A 22,177-nucleotide genomic window follows, 5' to 3' on the forward strand; every position below is an offset into this window, starting at 1 on the left:
ACTATTAGTAATTTTAGTACTTTAAACTTATTTTATTTCAGTTAGTTTGCAAAGCAAAATTCATTTTTTTTAAAGTTTTCCTGTTATATTTATATTTTATTTTATTCCAGTCTTATTTCAATGAATGAAAACGTTGCTTGAGAGAGGGGACATTTTAAGAGATACTTTCATTCAAGTCAACGTGAAGTTCTTTATGTAACCAATTTTACTTCCATCATAATGTGATGTATTTCCAATTAAAGCAGGATAGCCTATTCAAGGAGAGAAAAAAATGTTGGGTGGGACTAAATTTATTAAAATATCCATTGAGAACTTTCTAGATTATAAAAAGTAAGATAATAAAACTGATTGAGAGTTTGTTAAAACAGTGGTAGCCTATAGCTATTTGTTACATTATTAGCAAGTTGCTACATTTTGCTGAAACATTTACAGATTTTTTTCTTCTTCTGGAATTAGACCAGGAACATTCATTAAGAACGTAAATATGGTCTATTTGGATTTCATGTTGCCTTTAATACAGTATGTCTTGCTTAGCTTTTAGGCTGTTAGCATAATACATTGTGACATAAAAAAACACAGATGGAGAGTTTTGTCATGCTACACCGCTTCATGGAAAATCAACACTATTTTGAGGATGTCAAAATAGTAATGTCATGCTACTAAAAAGTTGAGTTAGCAGTGTCGCTACATGCAGCTATTTACTTCCCATCACTGAAGGAGAAACAGGAGACTCTCTCCTAAACACATTTTAGTACAACTTACACGCGCTGTAAAAAAAACTTTCCTTCCAGGTACAACAAACATGCTCAACCACACCTTTCTTTCCTTCTTCCATCTTAGGGTCTCCTTATTAAATGGCTTACAGGGATGAGATGAGACATGCACAAACACAAACACACACAGTCTATGTATGATAAGAAAATACGCAGAGCCAGTAATTGGAGGATGGTGAGAGAAGCCTAGTCTGTCTCTTTGTGTAAACTGTCTGGACTCCTCCTGGGAATTTCCCTTAATTTTTTTTCTCCTCGCTCAAGCATTGCAACACACTGTTATTCTTGTGAGGGCGTGAGGGCTTGTCTCTGGTGGCAGAGGTCTTGGTCTGTTAATTCCTCCGGACACACTGAAGCTCTGCAGGAGCCAGAGACACTGGGGATGATGAACAGTGCACGAATTGAGAGAGACGGAGGAGGAGGGACAGAGCAGAGGGGCTTTTTCCTCTCACATCAATAATACTTTTGTATGTACATTTATATGTTTTATCCGCTCATGAGTGCTCCAGAGCAAATCAAAATAACTGATGCTGTCACTTCACTGCCAAGCTCCATTACTGAAGAACATATTTTGGTCCCACTGTTCTGGCACCGATGTTGCATGGCATTTCAAAGACATGTTATTTCTCACTTGCTCAACTTTCACTTACTTTCAAAAGAGCCAAAACTTTGGGACACTAAGTTCTCAATTTTTATTCATGCCTCAATATTTTCAATGGGGCCGAGGGGGAGTCAAGATAGCCTATAGACTGAACACTTAATACACATCACTGTTTTCACAAATGCACGTTTTTGTAGTTTAAACGGAGACGATAACGGTATCATTTTTAAAAATGTGCACCCATTTTCAAAGGTTTGCATTTTAAGTCCCCCCAAAAGAGGGGGGTGTTGGGTTGGGGTCCTATCGACATACTGTCCATGCATCTTTTACGCCTAAAGTGGGCAGAGCTGGCCATCACCATCTTGGCAGCGTCACCGCGTGTCACTCCCGGATAACCGAAAATGGGCAAAGAGGCGGGACGTGGGTGGAGCTGAGGTGCCTGGTTGCTGAAATCACGCCCACATGGCTCAACCATAGTGGCAATCCACCTGTCACTCAAGTGGCCACACCCTTAATTATGCAGAACTTTAAAGGAACACGCCGACTTTTTGGGACTTTAACTTTTTCACCATATCCCCCAGCGTCCCCCCATAACTCTGTCTGGCGCACCCACCGGCGCAATGATATTACGCAGCGCCTGAAAATAGTCCCCATCACTCTCTCTGTGCAAGCAGGTTGTCACGTTGGTTATGTTGACGGAAAGTTAGCCTATTTTCAGGTGCTGCGTAATATCATTGCGCCGCTGCACCCATGGTACGGCAGCAAAGTTCCTTGATTATTATGCAGGTATGAGAGTATAGTTCCTAGCCATATCGGTCTAGAAAATCGCGACTTTTCATTTTCCGTCAGTCTTAGTATACGATGTAACTATACACATCACAACATGTAAATAGGAAACTGTTGCCGTTATTTTGTGGAGCCGTTTACCTCCAGTCTTTGTGCTAGCTAGGCTAGCGGTGGGTGCGTCAGACAGCGTTATGGCACGCACGGAGATGAGAATGGTATGTATGGACTTATCTAACTCTGGGGGATACGGTGAATAAGCTAAAGTCCCATAAAGTCGCCGTGTTCCTTTAAGTCTTAATATAATTTAAATGGATGAGTTGAAAATAATTCACCCCCCTCACATTTGTCATGAAGCGCAAAATTAGCTGTATAGACCGAAACTACTTTTTGTACCAGGCTGTAAACATATTTTTCTGCTGTAAAGTTGGGCATTTTAACACGGGGAGTTTTTTACAGATTTGTTATAAGGCTACATAAGGCTACATAAAGTATAATATTTTAAAACAAAATTGCTTTGATTTAATTCTCCTTTTGGATTCCACAGAAGAAATAAAGCTAGATTTGGAATGACATCAGGGTGAGTAAATGTTAACTGAGTTTTCATTTCCGAACCATTCCTTAAAAGTCCCTCAAGTCAAGAGCTTGACCAGCTAGCAAGTGTGCAGTGTTTGTACACGATAGAAGTTCAACTTATTATTCTCATGCTTGGATGGATGGGAAGGAGAGCAAAGGTTTTTGGTTTTGGCAGGAATCCCAGCTTGGCATGGACCGCTGGTGCTCGAGGTATGTGTGGGTGTCCGTGTGTCTGTCTTACAGAAAAGGTACAAGTATGCATCTGCGTGCTCCATAGAGGTTTCCCACACACATTACTGGTAGATGTGGTTGTGCTGTGACTCATTCTCTTTGGCAAGGCGGGATCTCAAGGGACTTCAACTCCCATAGTCCCTTTTTTCTCTGCCTATTTTTACCACAACCATAACAAATGTCCTCTCATTTGCTTTTCCTTTTTCCTTCATATCAAACTGTCGCTAGATATGCATACATATCAAAATGCCTTTCCGTATCAGCTCTTTCGGTTCAGCTCGTCTGACCTCTTACCCCTTCCCCCCCTCTGTCTTCATTGAGATGTCAGTCATGAACTACATTGATGCTGGATTTCCAGATTCTTCACCTGCTGAAGCTTTAGTCAGTGAGTGTGTGTGTGTGTGTGTGGGTCCTCACACATTCCTCTCCATCTTACGGCTAAAGCCAGGGTCAGGAATGCTACTCATGCTTGTCACACACACAAACCCTCATGTAATGAAATGGGAACATGCACAACCATAACGCATTTTGTTAAACAAGAAAATGCCAAGTGTTTTATTCAGAGAGCCAATCTGTGGTATGTGCGGAATGAATGAAAAGCTTCCAGAGAATTATATTATTCCCTTTTACCTCACCAAACGGCACCAAACCCAATTCGAAAGCTAGTGTGTGTGCCGTGTCTATTTATCTACTATTGTTTCAAGTCTAGGACATTGTGCTCACCTCCTGTAGTAGGCTGTCTTCACCTTTTCCCTTTTTTTCTTGTCAGTGTTGCCTTTTCCTCATAATTTCTCCTCAATAGTTGTCTGTCTGTGGTGCTTCCTGTCTCGGTGGGGCTAATTAAGGATTCACCCATCTAAAACTGAGGAGAACACTGGCTTCAGTAGACCAAGAAACTGACTCACCTCTATTTCTCCTGTTAGACATTAGCCTATCTGACAGAACTTGGCTAATGTAAACACCGTCTGAATCTGAACTAAATGTGTTAACTATTAACTTTCTAATAGCTCAGAGGAAATTACCTTGCAATGCTTACTCACCTCCACAGTCGAAATAAAGGAAAATAAAGCACTGTTTCGGATTTTAAGTCGTATTAAGAATACTGAATGGCACGCTACCATTTTTTTGTTGTCAAACATAACGCTTGATGTCACGTCCTTGTCAAATTGAGGAAATGTGGAGCGAAGTGGAAATAATTTCTGTCTTCATAGGTTGAGAAAGGTTAAACACATCCAATTTTTTGTGGTGTGAACATTTCTGAACAAATTTGTGAAGCACCTTTTTCTATTTTTTAAAGAATCGGTCGAGCGACTGAAGTCACTCGTCGGCACTGACGTAATCAACGGTCACTTAGGCTAATGATTTGAATCTTTCTTAACTGATTGAAAAGATTCGAATCACTGAAAGGAATCAAAATCCCCACCGCTCATTGACGCGGTGACTTGAAAGGCTGGTTAGCAGAGATTACCTCGTCCTGAGGGGGCGCGCGGCTCACTGAGTTTAAGTTGAGGAGATGAGAGAAGCGCCAGTTCATTCACTGTCAGATCCCCTCCACGCGCGCGAGACTTGTTAAAGTTTGAACCAGTTTTATATGAGGACACAAAGTGTGGACGGTGCATAAAAATGGACTATTTTGGATAAATGTGGAGTCTTTATTCGACCATGTTTTTGAGTCTAGGATTATTACTATTGGATTTAGATTTTATGAATTTTTAAATAAGACTCAGAAGAGATGCGGTCAAGGGATGAAGGATCGCTTCATTCATGTTTTCTTTTTTGTGTTTGAAATGATCTCGCGCAATGTTTTGTGGGTTTGACTTTTTAACGGATTGAAAACGACAATACGTTATTAAAAGGAGTTCGTTTGATTTCAGAGAGTCGTTTTTAGGGCTTTCACGGACTTGTGGAGAGTTTATCCTTAGAGAGAGTTGTCTGTAGAAAGGCATGTTCCCTGGCTCCACGCCGGTTGGAGCATCTTTGCGGCTCCGGTCGGGAAGGTTTCGCCTGCGCTGGGACACATTTGGACCACAGGGGAGATGAGAACCGCGCTGATCCACTTTCTCTTCTGCTGCTTCTCTCTGCTTTCAGCAGCCGCTGAGGTAAGACCAACATCTGAACACACACTCATTTGGGATAGGGGAAGAGGAACAGTGTTTCGCACTAAAGAGAGATTCCTTTATAAATGGTGAATGAAGGTCTGTCACCACGCAATTTTAGAACTTTAATGCTCATAATACAGTAACACCATTCGTATTGTAGTATTTAGGCTAAACCTTTTTCTAAAATCTACTTTTTAAACACAAGTTATTAGAAATATAGGCTAATAATTGCACTAATGTTACATACAATTGCAAAAGTTGAAAATTGGTAAGGTCACATTTGTTATAAGCAATGCATATCATTACTTAAAGGTGCAGTGTGTAGTGTTTATAAAGATCTATTGATAGAAATGCAATATAATATACAGAACTATGTTTTCAGTGGTGTATAAAACCTTACATAATGTACCGTTATGTTTTTATTACCTACATACACCGCCGGTCGCAAATCGCCATTTTGCGCCGTCATGTTTCTATAGCCCTAAACGGACAAACTTCTCTGCAGAGCGCTAGTCACTCTGCTCTCTCCGACGACAAAATTTTTGTCCTGTGTCGGCCACCGTAGCTTCTCTATGTGCTTCGAAAGGGAGGGGTGAGCGGTGGGCAATTGTAATACACAACCTTACCACTAGATGCCGCTAAAATTTACACACTGCACCTTTAACCTTCGTTAATGTAAGTTCACTACATTAACTAATGTTAACAGATACATCTTTTGATCATGAAATATATTAGTAAATGCTGAGATTAACATTAACTTAATAAATTCTGTAGAAGTATAGTTAATTAGGATAAATGAAATCGTGTTTTAAAGTGTTACCATAAAAATATAGAATTTTCTACAAATGTTTTGGTATAATGACTTCAAATTCAAGTGGTGCAAGCATGAAACTACAAAGTATTCAAATACTTTTTTAATAAATAATATTTAAAGAACTTAAGGGGTTTGGTCCACAACACATGCATTTTCATTCATTTTATTTTTATATATTTTGGAATAACTAGGCCTGTTTTCTTCCACAGGAAGCGCCAATTCCACGGGAGCTGATTGAGAGACTCTCTAACAGCGAAATCCGCAGCATTAGTGACCTCCAGAGGATCCTGGAGATTGATTTCTTAGGTAAATCTTGCTGTTTTTTATCTGATTATTTGACAGGAGTGGGTAGGCTGAATATGTTGATGAATATGTATCTCAATATAGCAGGTGGTGACAGGTTTATGAATGAGTCATTGAAACATTCACTCAACATTCTTGCCAGCTGGTTGCTAAACAAGTTGCTAAATAAGCACTGCAACTACTACAAGAATGTGGGTTGTGTGCTTGATAAATCTGAGAATTTTTGTAGTCATTGATTCGTTCACTTAAAATATTTGTTTCAAAACATTGAAACACAACCAATGTCAGTCGCCAAAGTGTTGAGGTGCAATGTTAGGAGGATCCATTCAGGGGAGACTCACTCAATCTTTTACTGCACTCAAAGTTCATTGACCTCACCATTTAATCGAGTTTAAACCAAACGCCTCAGCTCCTGTTGCCTAGAGACCGCAGTCCCGCTCCTGGACTCATGGCGCCGCATCAGCATTTGAACTTGGTAAATGATGCCACGTTTTGGCAGCACCAACATTCTTAACTCAAATATGCCCCTTGAAAATGTGAAGTTACAGTGTATAAAAAAGTAGTAATGTGTTACGTTACTTTTACGTTACTTTTTCTTACCTGGGCTGGGCTTGATTATTATTTTTTTTTAAATAACAAAAAATATGTGTAAAAATATAATATGTAAAAACCATTTGACGCCAACATTTAAATAATAAGGCTGAAGGAAATGAAAATTCATGCATGTACTTAACTTGCATTACTTATAACTCAGTAGCTCAGATATTTTGTTGTAAACTTAAAAGTAATGCGTTACTTTACTAGTTACTTGGAAAAGTAATCTGATTACTTAACTTGAGTTACTTGTAATGCGCTGTCCCCAACACTGCTGTTGACTATTTATTCCCACAATGATGACTTCCATCAATTCGACAATTCATTTTTCAAGGGAGAGTTCACCCGAAAATGAAAATTATATGAGCTGGACGTTTATATTTGAGGGATTGTGGATATTTTAATGCTTTCATTTGAGTATTCGCATTAAAAAAAGCTCCCATTCAGGGTCAGGTGATCCAAAACCAGCCAAATTATACTAGGCTTCCTTAAAGGGAAAGTTCCCCCAAAAATGAAAATTCAGTCTTCACTTACATCACTCACCCTCAAATTGTTCCAAACCGGTATGAATTTCTCTCTTCTTTTGAACACAAAATGTTCAAGAATGTTGGTAACCAGACAGTTGAGGTAGCCATTTACCTCCATATGGCTACCGTCAACCGTTTGATTTCAAACATTCTTCAAAATATCTTCTTTTGTGTTCAAGAAAAGAAAGAAACGTGGATGGGTGAGTAAATGATGACAGAATTTTCATTTTTGTGGCAACCATCCCTTTAAGGAAGCCTATTATGAAGTGGCTGGTTTCGGATCACCTGACCCTGAATGGGAGCTTTTTTTAATGCGAAGACCCAACCGAAAGGGTTAAAATATCCACAGTATCTCAAATATAAACTTCCAGCGCATCTAATAAGGAAATGCTGCAGCCGTAACGATATGAGTCTCAAATTTGATTTGGCCCATAAGCGTTGTAATTGAAATGCAAACAGCTGCGTCTGTGTGGCTGGTGCCTGAGGGAGGTCAAGAGACTCTCTCCATTATACTGTTGTCATGCTGCCTTTATGAGTTGAGTGCGGCTGAATGCCAGCGCTGCTGTAATGTATTATTCATGTCGAATTCCTCAGTTTGTGTGCATCTCTGCGTGCGAGTGTGTGTCTGCGTGTTTGGGAAAGAAAAGAGGCCGAAGCTCAAGTAGTGTTTGCGTTTGTGAGGTCTGTTGCTCCGCTAACGACTGTGTGAAAAGCCGAGCGGGTCGGTCGGACACGGTGCTCCAGCCTGAATTAAAACCACCCTCCTCCTCCATTGGGCCGGTTTCCGGGGGCAACAACAGGGGCATCTCTGTCCCCCGTCGTCTCGCTGTATGGGCTGAATGGCTCTGGGGATCCGTAGAACAGCATGATTAAATACTGCACACTTTGGTCAGACTAACTAACCAGACGTCCTTAAAACATTTCGAATGACACAATCCTTTCCGAACATCTTATTGTTGAGTCTAGATTTTCTCTGTGTGTCCTCAGGTGGTGCTTATATTTGCTTTGTGATCTGTGTATAAAGGAAGTTTTTCGAATGAAGTGTGCTGGCAGGTTGGCAGACACCTTTATTCTTTACTTAGGAATCAAACCGGGTTTTCTTCATTTCTTTCCATCGGGCTGGTGGAGGCGGGGTTCACAAAGAGGTTCAAGGGCACTCTTTCTTCACAATAGCGAGGGAGGGATTGTGCATTGGATGGTAGCTTGTTTTACAAGCCAAAATATGTTGCTTAAACACTGTTGACTTTGTGCTTCGTTGACTTCTTTTGGTGCAGAGAATGAGGTGCTGGAGGACGTTAAGCAAGGCCACCACAAGGAGCATCTGTATGACAGCAGGAACCTCAAGAGCTCACACGCACACTCTAGACGCAAGAGAAGCATTGGTAAAGCACACACACACATGCTTACGTACACTTTGCAAAGCACCTGTGGTTGTTCTGTATGTTTATGGACTATTGTGTGTTTAGAGGAGGCAGTGCCAGCCGTCTGTAAGACTCGCACAGTGATCTACGAGATCCCACGCAGTCAGGTAGATCCCACGGCCGCCAACTTTCTGATCTGGCCTCCGTGTGTCGAGGTGAGACGATGCTCAGGCTGCTGCAACACCAGCAACATGCGCTGCCACCCGTCCAAAAAACACCACAGGACTGTGAAGGTGAGAAAACACATCTGATTGTGTGTGTGCATATATGCATTATGTTTTATATTTTATATAGTCAAATATTTATATATTGAAATTTAATTATTCAATAACTATTTTAGTTTTGATACATAATTTGCCCCCTTTATTATATACAATTATAATTATTACATAAAATTATAATTATTATTATAAAGTGGAAATATTTATAATTTATATTTAATTTTTTTTAATTATTGTTCAATAATAATTATTTTAAATAATTTGGCAAATTTAAAATGTTCAATGTTTTATAAATAATACATATTATTTTATGTATTACAATTTTATATAAATATATGCTTATATATGAGATATTATTATATATTTAAAATTTTATTTAATTATAATTATTTTAAATACTTTTAAAAATAAAAAACACTAAATGTATATATATATATATACTATTTTTTAATTTATATTTATAATCTATATTTTAAATATTAAATTATTTATTTATAATTATTTTATACTTTTTAAAATATAAAAAATAATGTACAAAATATTAAATTATAGGCTATATATACCATTTATTAATTTATATACAAATATGTTTCATTTATATTTTAAATATTTAAATTATTATTCAGTTATAATTATTTTAAATAATTGACAAATGTAAACATTTTAATGTTTTATAAATAATATATATATATATATATATATATATATATATATATATATATATATATATATATATATGTATATATATATATATATATATATATATATATATATATATATATATATATATATATATATATATGTATATATATATATATATATATATATATATATATATATATATATATATATATATATATATATATATATACAGTACATGTATGTGTGTGTGTGTGTGTGTGTCTTTATATGTATTTTCTGTGCTCAGTTTTCCAAGATACTAAAATCTGCAGTCAAAAGTAAAAGGTCTTATGAACTCAGGTGTTTTTCTTCCAAAACCAAGTTATCCGAGTTATGCCATCCACAATCATTTTTAAAGAATGAAATGAAACATAACTATAACCTTCTTCTCCTTGACTGAGCACATTTATATTGGAAATATGTCTTCATTGACGTAAATCTCCTGCGCACTAGGCTGTGACCGTGCTTGCCACTTGCCAGGCTCATTTTCAGCATGTAAAGCTTTTCACAATTCTCAAATTGAAATGTAACAAGAGCGAGGAGGCGTAGGACGTGCCAAAGGGAGGACAGTGTCAACGAGAATTTCAGGGCCGCTGAACACACTGAAAGAGTTTCAGGCCAGACTTCCGCGGCTAGTTAACGAATAGCCTTAACCTTGAGTTAACCGCTGCAAATATCTGTCTGTTACGCCGCGGCTGTGGGGTGTGTTCTATTCCGTTTATCTCGCCAGCAATGTGTGTGAGTGTTCAGACCTGAATGAAGTATTGTATAAATGGGCCTGCAGGGCAGCTGAGTTGGCAGGGAGGGAAGGAGTCTGTCAGTATGATATGAGGTGTGTGTGTTTAGAAAGAGAGGATTGAGGCGGCTCATCTGCGTTACAGGAAACCGACCGAGTCACATTTAGCTCTCGCCTTATCTCACCTCTGGAAAAGCAGGAGGAAAAATACACTGTTGATAGGGTTATGAGTGTGTGTGTGCAACTCAGGATGTTCCCACACTCGCTCTCTCTCTCTCTCAGGTGGCCAAGGTGGAGTACGTACGCAGGCGGCCAAAGCTCCGGGAGGTGCAGGTGCAGCTGGAGGATCATCTCGAGTGCGTGTGCACGTCCAAACATCACTCAGAGTCCCGCATACACACAGGTACGTAAGCACTGCAGCCCTTAAAGGTGCAGGAAGTGATTTCTGAGAAACGCTGTTGATATTTGAAATCAACCCAAACAAACAAACACGCCCCTCCCTTCATTGCTCCTCCCCCAAAATGTACGTACAGGCAATGCAAGAGTGAATGTCTCTTTATCATAGCTGAAGTTAAGCTACTTTTTAGTTTTTTTCATATTTAGTAAACCTTGTCCTGTTTTTGTTTAGTCAAGTTTTAGTTGACTAAATGCCTGAGCATTTTGAAAACACATTTTCGTCATGTGGCATAATTGTTACATTGATAATCACGATTATTTTGCTCAAAATGATAATCAATTATAATGAATAGAAATTAATTTTTAGATTTCATTAGAATTATTGCACTTTCACCTATAAGCACAAGAGAATATCAATTGTGGTTGTCACGTTTCCTGGCACAAGTAACTCGAGTTACGTAATCAGATTACTTTTCCAAGTAACTAGTAAAGTAACGCATTACTTTTAAGTTTACAACAAAATACTAGTTTTTCAAGAAACTAGTTTTTCAAAAAAGTAACGCAAGTTAAGTCCACACATGAATTTATTATTGGAAGAAAAACAAGAAACTTCTCTCAAAAAATGTAAATTAATTCCATATTACAATTACAACCGTAAGCATGAAAGCTCATAGCGGCTTGTTAAAATCAGTCTGTAATTTTTTGTGTCCTCTTTTATTCGACAAAAACAAGAAGTGATTTTGGTCAAGTTGTTATTTTTTAACTACATTTTATGTCATAGATCTCGTTAACGAAATGAACACTAGTTCTAAGGCCTTCCCACTTAGGTCACTCCATCTCTCTTTTCTTCAAAACTCCCTCTTGCTCACTCTCACCGTGTCTACACCGAACTCGAGCGGCGCGATGTGACGCGACAACAGACAATATAACCCATTATAATCAGTGATGTTGTCTACACTGGATGCGGCGCGGCACGACACGGCAAATCCCTGACAGTAAACTGATGCCTTGTTCTATTTATGATGTACTGACATGAAGGACAAATGCTTTGCAACGTTGCTTCGTGTTCTCTAGTGTAGACAGCTTCTAGTTGTTGTGGCCAACGGTCGTGTTTGGTGTAGACATGGTGTCTCTCTCCTCCCCCATTATGACTGGACACATCCCCTGCTGCTAATTGGCTACAAGTGTGTTGTGACGTTTGGCCCGATTCACTTTCAACAGCGTTTCTCAAAAATCGCTTATTGCACCTTTAAACACCGTCTTTTTAATCGTTTGCTTTCCCACACCTAGTTTTATTTTTTCCCTCTCCACCCTTTTTTCCTGCCTTGTCATTTCCCTTCGGTCCTTCGCTCAAAGGCCAGAGCTAAAATAAGACTAGGAAATGGAAAATGAGATAAACTGTCCAAAAGTGGTTCTATATTTAGACTAATAGTCAGTAAGATGAAAGCCAAGTGGACTTATTGGTCAAGGTCAGGAGTAGGAGCAATCCAGGGAGTATCTTTATACAACATTTTATGATTTTTTATATGTCATTTTTATATTTTAATATTAAAATGTAATATTATTTGAACGATTATTTAAGACAAGTAAGAAAAATTAGAAAAAAAGAAATAAATTACTACAAATAAAACAATAAGCAGCTAAAATAATAAATTTTCAACGAGAGCTGACGATTTTACACCATCCCCGTAGAAACTGTAAGTATATATATATATATATATATATATATATATAGGTATTATATATATATATATATATATATATATATATATATATATATATATATATATATATATATATATATATATATATATATATATATATATATATATATATATATATATATATATATATATATATATATACATATATATATAGAGAGAGAGAGAGAGAGAGAGAGAGAGAGAGAATTAATCATTTTAGTAGTTTATATATGTATTAAATATTATTTATATATTTTTTAGATATTATATTTATATAATAATATATTATATATGATATTTATTATTTTTATAGTTAAAATTTTATTAAAATATTCATTCATTTATAAAGTTTTTATAATCAAATTTTATAATTTTAATTTAATTAAAAAAATTATATAAGGCAAATCAATTATTTCAATATTGTATATAATATTTATTATTATTTATTTAGTTTTTATATTAAAATGTAATAATTTTTAACTATTTAGTACAAATAAACAGTCGATAACAACAATAAATAAATAAAAAAGCATTAAAATAATAAGTATATACTAGTATATAAATATAAGTACATAAATAATAAGTAAAAGCTATATACGTTTTTCTTTTTTTGCAGATTTCTATCCTATGCACACTTGTCCGGTATACTTCCATTATGAATGCATTTTTTCCCCATCAGTTCAACAGGTGTGCTGTTGTCACATGCTTAAAAAAAGTAAAAAAACAACAACATATTTTTATTATATTATTAAATATGAAATTATTAAATATTATTGTAATAATATTTGATATCATATTTCAGAATTTTACTAATAAAGTTTTATATTAAAATGTGATTTAATAAAATCTTTTTTTCATCCATTGCACACTTCACCCATAGACTTCCATTGTGAGCAGCTTTTTTTTCAGTTTAACAGGTGCGCTGTCAAAGGCTAACTAAGTATTTTCTCCTCGGCAGATATAAGGTGAGCGTGGCACTGGATAAAAGAAAGCACAGGAGGGCCATCACATCCAATCAGATAACTCTGGGCGCACGACAGCCATTGAGTGATATCATCTGAAGAGACGAGGCGGATGTGAACTGTTCAACAATGAGTGAATCAGGGCGGCCTTTTTGGATTACTTTGGACTTTTGATGCACCTTTAGAAGCGACCCGGAGAGAGACTATGGATTAAAACCCGGGGGAACTAAGCACAACAAACCAGAGACTGCAATGACAGAGACTGAAAACGAACTTTGAGTCGCAGACGTCGAAGTACTGATTCCACGACCTTTTAAAGGAGCATCTATCACAACTTTATTAATTTCTCCAGCAAATATCTGTATCATCTTATTTTTGTAACTGCCAGTTTTCTATCAACACTGATCTTCTCTTATATATGCCGTAGAATCAACGAGTACAACAAAACACAATCTACAGTAACTGATACTAATAAAGTGAATATATTATATTGTGTTAGGATGAATATGTCTCAAAGATAAGTATGATTATGTGCATTCATTACACCGTTTCCTAACCAGGAGCATTGTGATAAATCTTATCTCTTCCGTGCCAATCTGGAATGTTTCTCCAAACCAAATTCAACCACATCAAAGCGATGGATGACAAGCCATTATTTAAGTCTACTTTAAATATATGCTACAGACGATCTTACTGAGATTAATGCAACACATCTTGATTTATTTAAACATATTAGAGATATAGTGAAAGTTGATTATTGAGGCAACAAGTTTGTGGAACAAAACAACTACACTTCCCATAATATATCCTATGGCTTCAGGAAAATTAACTCCAAATCTTATTGGACAAAAGTAGCGCTTATAATAATAATAACTAGATAAAAAGTTAGTCGAGACAAATTTGGCCCGAGAAAGCCAAACCAGAAAGTTTGAAATGGTTTTAAAATCTTAAAGTTTGAAGTAGTTTAAAGTTTGGTGGTTTTGAAGTCAATACAGTCTATCAGAAAACAAATAGATAGATGATAGATAGATGATTTAGTTTTAATGGCAGTTTAATTGAGTCTAAGGCTATGTGTCCACCAAAGCGTTTTTTCATGCGGCTGGCAGCATAATAACGGAAAAAAATAATTAAAACCAGAGCAAATACTTTACATTGTATCAGCATTCTTATATAGAATCAATACAGAAACAAACTATCTGTGAAATGAGATACTATTAACAATTCTGCGGATATTCCGTATCATAACGCAAAGAGTCTCAACTGAAAAAAACGCTGCGCTGTCAAAGCGCTCTCAAGCACTCACAACGTGGCGTTTTCAGCAGAGTGCCTAGTGTTTTCAGCTGGCTAAAGCTGAAAAAGCTTTTCACCCCAACTGGGACCGCCGCGTTTTTAGAACACCAAGGTCCTTTCACACTGGACGTGATTTTGACGCACAAATAATTTGCGCAATGGTTTTATTTTTTGATCAGCTGTTTGTGTAATGAATGCTTCCACACCGAACGCGAATATGCTGCAGCAAAAAAACGATGTTTATTTTTTTTGTTTCGATGTTGATTTTTTAAAACTCTCGCAGCGACAGAAAAGGCTCAAACCAATCATAAACAAGGAAACAAAGGTCACGAAATGTCCAGTTGATGTCATTAGCTATTAAATCAACATTAACGTTTGCCAGGTATCGCATTTCTCACGAGATTACAGCTGTTGTGTTTACAGCTGTAAAGATGCAGCTGTGTTTGCCCACTGTATGCTACAGACAACAATAACATAAACCTTTTGAGTTAAAACTCGTAGATTTTTTTCTAAACCTAATTGTGTCCGTGACTATGGAAAGTGAATATGTGCTACTGTCTCAGGAGGAGCTCCTCAAATTGTCCCACGGACATTTGAAAGTAAATGCGGAACCGGTGAGGAAAAAGTTTTAGCTCTTGTACAAGATTAGCATACGCCTCTTCAGACTCTCTGTTCTTTAAGACTGGGTGCACCCAAAACCTTCTATTCGGTCTTTTAAATAAAATGAAAAGCTCGTCTTCACTGGATGATATAGTGTCCATATTTTCTTAGCTGTCGCCGCAAATGTTTTGGAATGTTGGAGCTCTGAAACGTCACAGACGTTGCAAATTTGTGTCGCGGCTGATGTGAATGGTTTTGACGCGAACTATTCGCACACGAAATATTCGTTTTTTCCGTTTTGCTTTTCCGTGACGCGTCCGGTGTGAAAGGGCCTTATCGCTGCATTCACACGGGGCGTCAGCGTTAATGCTTTTCATTTACTTTGAATGGGTGATGTCATGCGTTCCCGAACTGAATTGTGGGTTCCGTCGCGTCGCTTCACTCGCGTTGCAAGCGGCAGAAGTTGAAGACGCCCCGTGTGAATGAAGCGCAACGAGGCGCTGAGCTAGTATTTCACGCTCAAGAGTTGAGCGTTCGCCGTTTTTTCTGGTCGCCGAGAGTTGAAGAATGTTCAACTTTGAGTAAAACGTAGCGCTCATCACTGTCACTTTTCACCCAGCCGTCCAATCACAGTGGGGGGGGGGGGGGGGGGGGGGCACATTCTGCTTGTACAACGTCAATAGATGAAAACAAGCAGCATAATAACAGAACAAAATAATTTAAAACAAGAGCCAGAGCAAATACTTTACATTGTATCGGCATTTTTATATAGAATCAATACAGAAACAAACTATCTGTGAAATGAGATACTAGTAACACTTCCGCGGATATTCCGTATCATAAAATGCAAAAGAGTCTCAACTGAAAAAAACGCTGCGCTGCCAAAACGCTCTCAAGCGCCCACAGCTAGACATTTTCAGCAGAGTGCCTAGCGTTTTCAGCTGGCTAAAAACACTTTGTTGGACACACGGCCTAATGGGCTTCTTGTAGTTTAAATTTTAATATTGACAGTTGGAGTTTGAACAGTCTTGGAGTTTTGATCATCATATTTAGGAAAATAGTAAGGGCCAGATTTACTAACAGCTTGCGCCAGCGCAAACCCTCTTTTGGCGTTAAAAAAACTACTGTCAGGATTTACTAAAGACACGCAGTGAAAAATTAGCACAGAAAAGGCGTGGACAGGGTTATTTTTGCGAGTTACCTTATTGCATATGCATTTATAGGAGTTTCCCTTTCCGACGCAAAATGTATGGGAGGACAGTATTTAAATGATTCATGTAAGATGATTTACTAAAGTTTGCGGCATTATTTACCGCCCCAAAAAAGCTAACTGGTAGATTGCGTTGTTGGTCATTTTGGAAATTATCCGGCTGAGTCTGTGTTCTTTAATTTGCGTGTCGTCAGTAGATCATATGCAGAACTTTCCACTTCCATCGGCGCTTTTTTGGAATTGCGCTCTCACGCTAATTTGCCCTGTTTAGTAAATCTGGCCCTAAATCAGAACAGTCTGAAGATCTGAGCTGAGTTTGGAGGTTGAAGAGTTAAAGCTCTAGGAGGAGTTAAGAGTCAGAAATTTCAGTCTCAGAAAAAAAAACCAGTAGGATAATATTAAGTTTAAATAGCATTTCAGTAAGTTGGCTTTCTCAAGCCAAATGCGTTTTATTTATATAGCGCCCTTCAAGAACCCAAGGGCACTTTTTCTATAATATTGACAGATACAAATATACAATCAGGATACAACAACATGAACAGGCAGACAGAGAGTGATCATATAACATGAGACAAAACCAAAGCAAGCATGGATCTGAAATTTAAAGTATACAATTAGTTAACAACATATTGTACAAAAATGAGTTTTGAGATCAGTTTTAAAGGTCTGAAGTGAGGAGACAGGTGTTGTGGGAGTTTGTTCCAAAGCTTTGGAGCTGAAATACTGAATGCCCTACCACCCACAGTAGATAGTTTGAAAGTAGGTACTGTGAGCAAGTTCTCAGAACTTGATCTCAAAGTACGGGCAGGGACATAAGGGTGTATTAATCCTGAAAGGCAAGAAGGTGTTGAATCATGACAGTCCTTGAAAACTAGGACAAGTATTTTAAACTGAGTGTGATAGATAACAGGGAGCCAATGCAATAACTGTAGGATGGGAGTGATTTGATCAGATTTTTTGTTAAATTTAAGGGCATGAGCAGCTGAGTTTTAAATTAGTTGCAGGTGATTAATGGTTTTAGTGGGTAGGCCGTAAAACAAAGAGTTACAATAGTCCAGACGTGAGGTTATAAAAGCATGGACAACAGTTTCAGCATTTTTGAGATTTAAGGAAGGTCGTATACAGGCGATATTACGGAGATGAAAAAAAACAAGACATAACAAGCTGATTGATGTGGGGTTCAAAGCATAATTTAGTACCCCAAGATTGTATATGGTATAAACTATAGCTCTGTCAATATGAATGGAGAAATCATGTTGGGAGGAGACAAGGGATTTAGGTCCAACTAACAGGATTTCTGTTTTTTCAGTATTCAGTTTTTAGAAGTTTTGAGCCATCCATGCTTTGAGATCGTATAGGCAAGATGTAATGGAAGGGGGTGGAAAAACAGAATTGGGCTCAGCAGAACGATATATTTGAGTATCATCAGTATAACTGTGGAAAATAAGACCATGACGCCGGATGATCTGACCCAGGCGAAGCATGTCGATTAAAAATAGAAGTGGACCAAGAACAGATCCTTGAGGTACTCCACGGGAAACATTGACAGAATGGGATTTGTGTTTATTAATGCTAATGAACTGTTGCCTGTCTGAGAAATATGAGCTTAGCCACTGAAGGACAGTGATAGCAGTTAGACGAGATAGGAGTACAGAATGGAAAATAGTATCAAAAGCAGAACTCAGGTTCAAAAAAGAGGCTGAGGGCACCAGTATCAGAGGCAGGGAGGAGATCAATCACTACTCTTAGAAGAACAGTCCTTGTACTGTGGAGAGGACGAAAGATAGACTGAAATGGCTCATGCATGTTGTTTTTGTCCAAATGGGACTGTAGTTATGTGGCGACTACCTTTTCTAAGACTTTAGACAAAAAGAGAAGATTGGATATTGGTCTAAAGTTACTAAAGACTGTGTTTTCAAGGCCTGGTTCTTTGAGTACCGTGGTGACCGCAGCTATTTTTAGACTAGGTGGAACATAACCAGTCATGAGGGATCTATTTATCTTGTGGGTAATAGGTATAATGAGGGAAGGCAGAATGCTTTTGAGCAGGTGTTTTGGTATAGGATCAAGCTGACAGAATGAGGAATTAGATTTAACTAGATAAAAAAAAACTTTGACCAGAAAGTTTTAAAAGCTTGAAGTTTGAATGTTTTCAGTTTGATAGTTTGAAGTTTAAAGTAGTCTTAAAGCTTAAAGTTTGACGCTTTTGAAGGCAATGCAGTATATCAGAAAAACAGATGGATAGATAGATAGATGCATGAATTAGCATATTGTTAACATGGTTGCATGGTTGAACACATTGCTAGCATGAATTAGCACAATGCTAGCTTGAATTAGCACAATGAATCAGCATCTAATAAATTCTGATTGGCTTATTTCGTGCAGCTCTCTTTCTAACACGGCGATAATTGAGATGATGGAAGCTGCTGTGTTGGCATATCCAAAGCAAACATTAGCCACACAAACACACACATTCATGTCCAAACCACAGTGACCTCTCTAAACCAAACTGTGCCCTGACTGGTCGTCCAGTCCCCCTGTCTGGCTGCTCCAGAAACATTGATGGGGCTCCTAGAATTGGCTTGTGCTGAAACCCAGTGTTTCAAAATGAGAGCTAATTCTAATTGCCTGTTACTGTCACAGACACTAGAGTTCACACAAAACTGTTGTAGACAGTGGTTAGCTGAGAGACAGGTCAGAATAACGTCATATGACTGAGATCTTGTTACATAACAAGTATTACCCACAAATGCTGTTACATGTTGGTTTGAGGACTTGAACACGCTTTCTCTACTTTAAACCACCAGTTTGGGTGTGTTTGAAGGCACAATAGAACCAATGTCAGTATGACTTTGTTGTGATAGTGACATCAAAGTACAAGTGTTCTGTGATGAGAATGTGTGGGTGTGTATTGTAGTACTTATACCAACATGTCCACTTGCAACAAAACATAGCGATTTAGCAGGTGTGCTCTTGACGTGGTTTTACTACGAAGAAAACCAAAAAAACTTAGTTAATATAGTTAAACCATAACCATAAATTGACCATGGGATTTGCTACACTTACCATAGTATAACCATGGTATTTGTAGTAAACCTGTGGTTATACAAATGGTGGTCAATCCGCCAAAAAAACATGGTTACTACACTTTTAGTATAATAAAACCATGGTTTATTTTCATTAGGGCTGTTCCAAAGAGTAGACAGTATAAGGCCAGAAGCATACTCGATTATAATGTTAAAGGGGTGGTTGATTATGATTTCACTTCTTTAACTTTAGTTAGTGTGTAATGTTGCTGTATGAGCATAAACAACATCTGCAAAGTTACGACGCTCAAAGTTAGATATTTTCCTTTAAAGAAATAGCTTTTTAAGGACTACACCAAACGGCTGCTAGGGACTACAACAAGCTTATTCATGGGTTAGAGATGTCACAAACCCTAAAATTTACACAAACCCTGCCCCCGGGAACACAGGCCATATTGAGAAGAGGAACAGTTGTTGTAGTAGAGCACATTTAGGAGTCTTCTCAAGCTGTCGTATCCGTCTTTTCACATTTATTGCAATACAGTACATAACACAAATGCAATAGCACGTCATAAAAGCAAGATGACAACATAAGTTATAACCGTAATTAAACTAAACTATACCTGTATCTTCATGCAGCATTTATTCTCTGGCTCTGAAGGCATCTTACAACACATCTTCCCACACGCGCGATTTATAGATTATCATGACAGAATATGCTAATCAATGACTTGAAGATAGTTAACTCCACATCAGCTACATAAAATCACCAACTAACCATTCAGAAACGTCCTGTTGCATTCAACATGCTGTCACTTCTTAGCGAGTCCTTCCATCATTTTCCGACTCTGAACATAAAAGGCTGAACAGTTTCTGACTTTTTCATTGCATGTCTGTGCGAGGTAATCAGAGCTGCTAACACAAGCTCTTGAAGCTCCGCCCTCTTCTTGAAAGGGGGCCGGGAGTAGCAGCTCATTTGCATTTAAAAGGAACCACACAAATGGCGCGTTTTTGCTCACCCTCAAAAGGTGACAATTTTAACATGCTATATAAAATTATCTGTGGGGTATTTTGAGATAAAACTTCACATACACACTCTGGGGACATCAGAGACTTATTTTACATCTTGTAAAAAGGGGCCCTTTAAATTATATAAATTTCATTCAATACCTAAAAGTAACCATTTTGCATATGCTGTGCATTTTAGCATCATGCTATTTTCTTAGCAAGATGCCAATGTTAAAGTTGGCATGATACAGAAATTGCGATAATGTTTTCTTATTGTGACGTATATTCAAGTGAATTGACAGGATTTGAAATTGTCCATCGGGAATTGATTGGATTGTTGGATCGTTGTAGTCTGATATTGTTGCGATCTCATATGAGTGACAGGTAAATCATTTATAATAAATGCTTCAATATTACATAAAATACATCCTTTTTGATTTTCAAAATGCTATTAGAATCAGTTGTGAGCGTAATCTCCCATCTGCTTCTTGTTATTCCCGGTACACATTGTACAATTTTGGGCTGTCCCAGACTGGTCCTATACGTCATACAGTGAGACAGTTTTGATAGATTTGATAATTTTTTTACAGTGTCAGAAATTGACATGATCATCTCAGTATGTTTTCTGCTACAACCTACGTCTACTGACTAGCCAATGCAACATGAAATGGTGTGTTGATGGCGCTAAAACTTTTAAAACTACTTTCCTCAAGCTCCATTTGCAAAATTGGCATGTCAAGTAAGTAGCCATGACCACGTCCATATTCTCCTCTTCCTCTACCTTTTTTCAGCGCATATAAAAACCACATTGCCAAAGTGAGATTTATCTTGCTCTATTTGTTTACCACTTACTAACTTGTGTCGTAGCCTACAATTCAAAGGTGTCATCATTGTACAGTTGACAAGTGTATTAGATGCATGTTGTACAGTATGATTTGTAATGATCTTATAGGATTGTCTGTGCAATGGCATAAGGTGGTGCTCTGTATTTCTACGCTAATTAGAGTATTGCATCATTAGCAACATGCTAACATTAGACTCTATTGGAATTCATTATTAGTTGAGTCGCCAATGCGTTTCTTGTGAGGAGCGCTAGTTGTTCTGCCTGTGTATATTTTAAAAAGAGAGGCAGTTCACTAGGTTTTGAAAAGTCTGAGGTAATTTAGCCTCCCAACGAAAGTGAGAAAGAGAAGGAAAAGAGAGATCTGTTTCACGCAATTTAAGTTGAAGTACAGAAGCTTAATTCAGCTGTAAAAACTCTGTCATGTGTGGAAATCAGGTTTATTGCTGCTAATAGTGTAAATTACAGAATGGCCTTTTCCAGACTGTCTGATGGATTCGGGTTTCTGACCTCAGATGGAAGCAAACAAAGGAAAGGATACAGGGAATTTGCTTCTCAGACTCACATTTCAACCCATTTTCTTTCTTTCATTCTCATTTTTCCCCTCTCTTCTGAAAGCCTTCTTGTGAGTGCAATAAACAACCACTTCATTTGTTTTATCCTTACATCAGCAACTGACATCTTTTGATATCGTAGAGAAAGTGTTCCTCCTCCAGGGTAGAACTGAATATAGTCTCTATAACACAACCTGATTGTTCTTAAAGAAAATGGCTTTTGTTTCACA

General features: G+C 37.6%; 1 protein-coding gene across 1 annotated transcript; it reads left to right on the plus strand.

Moving 5' to 3' along the window:
• The first annotated feature begins 4,454 nt into the window (after positions 1-4,454).
• pdgfaa (platelet-derived growth factor alpha polypeptide a) lies at positions 4,455-14,127 on the plus strand. Its single transcript, XM_079807686.1, has 6 exons — positions 4,455-5,060; positions 6,084-6,180; positions 8,573-8,680; positions 8,765-8,952; positions 10,640-10,760; positions 13,415-14,127. The coding sequence occupies exons 1-6, from the start codon at positions 4,998-5,000 to the stop codon at positions 13,423-13,425; spliced, it is 588 nt and encodes a 195-aa protein (XP_079663812.1). The 5' UTR covers positions 4,455-4,997; the 3' UTR covers positions 13,426-14,127.
• The last annotated feature ends 8,050 nt before the right edge of the window (positions 14,128-22,177 follow it).

Source organism: Gobio gobio, assembly GCF_949357685.1.
Source record: "Gobio gobio genome assembly, chromosome: 24".
Taxonomy (NCBI): Eukaryota; Metazoa; Chordata; class Actinopteri; order Cypriniformes; family Gobionidae; genus Gobio; species Gobio gobio.

What these genes read in the sequence shown, in the direction of transcription:
- pdgfaa (XM_079807686.1), top strand. Translation starts at nt 4,998, where the DNA reads ATGAGAACCGCGCTGATCCACTTTCTCTTCTGCTGCTTCTCTCTGCTT. An exon ending in CCTGGAGATTGATTTCTTAG is followed by an intron (nt 6,181 to 8,572) that starts GTAAATCTTGCT and finishes CTTTTGGTGCAG; the next exon opens with AGAATGAGGTGCTGGAGGAC. An exon ending in TAGACGCAAGAGAAGCATTG is followed by an intron (nt 8,681 to 8,764) that starts GTAAAGCACACA and finishes TTGTGTGTTTAG; the next exon opens with AGGAGGCAGTGCCAGCCGTC.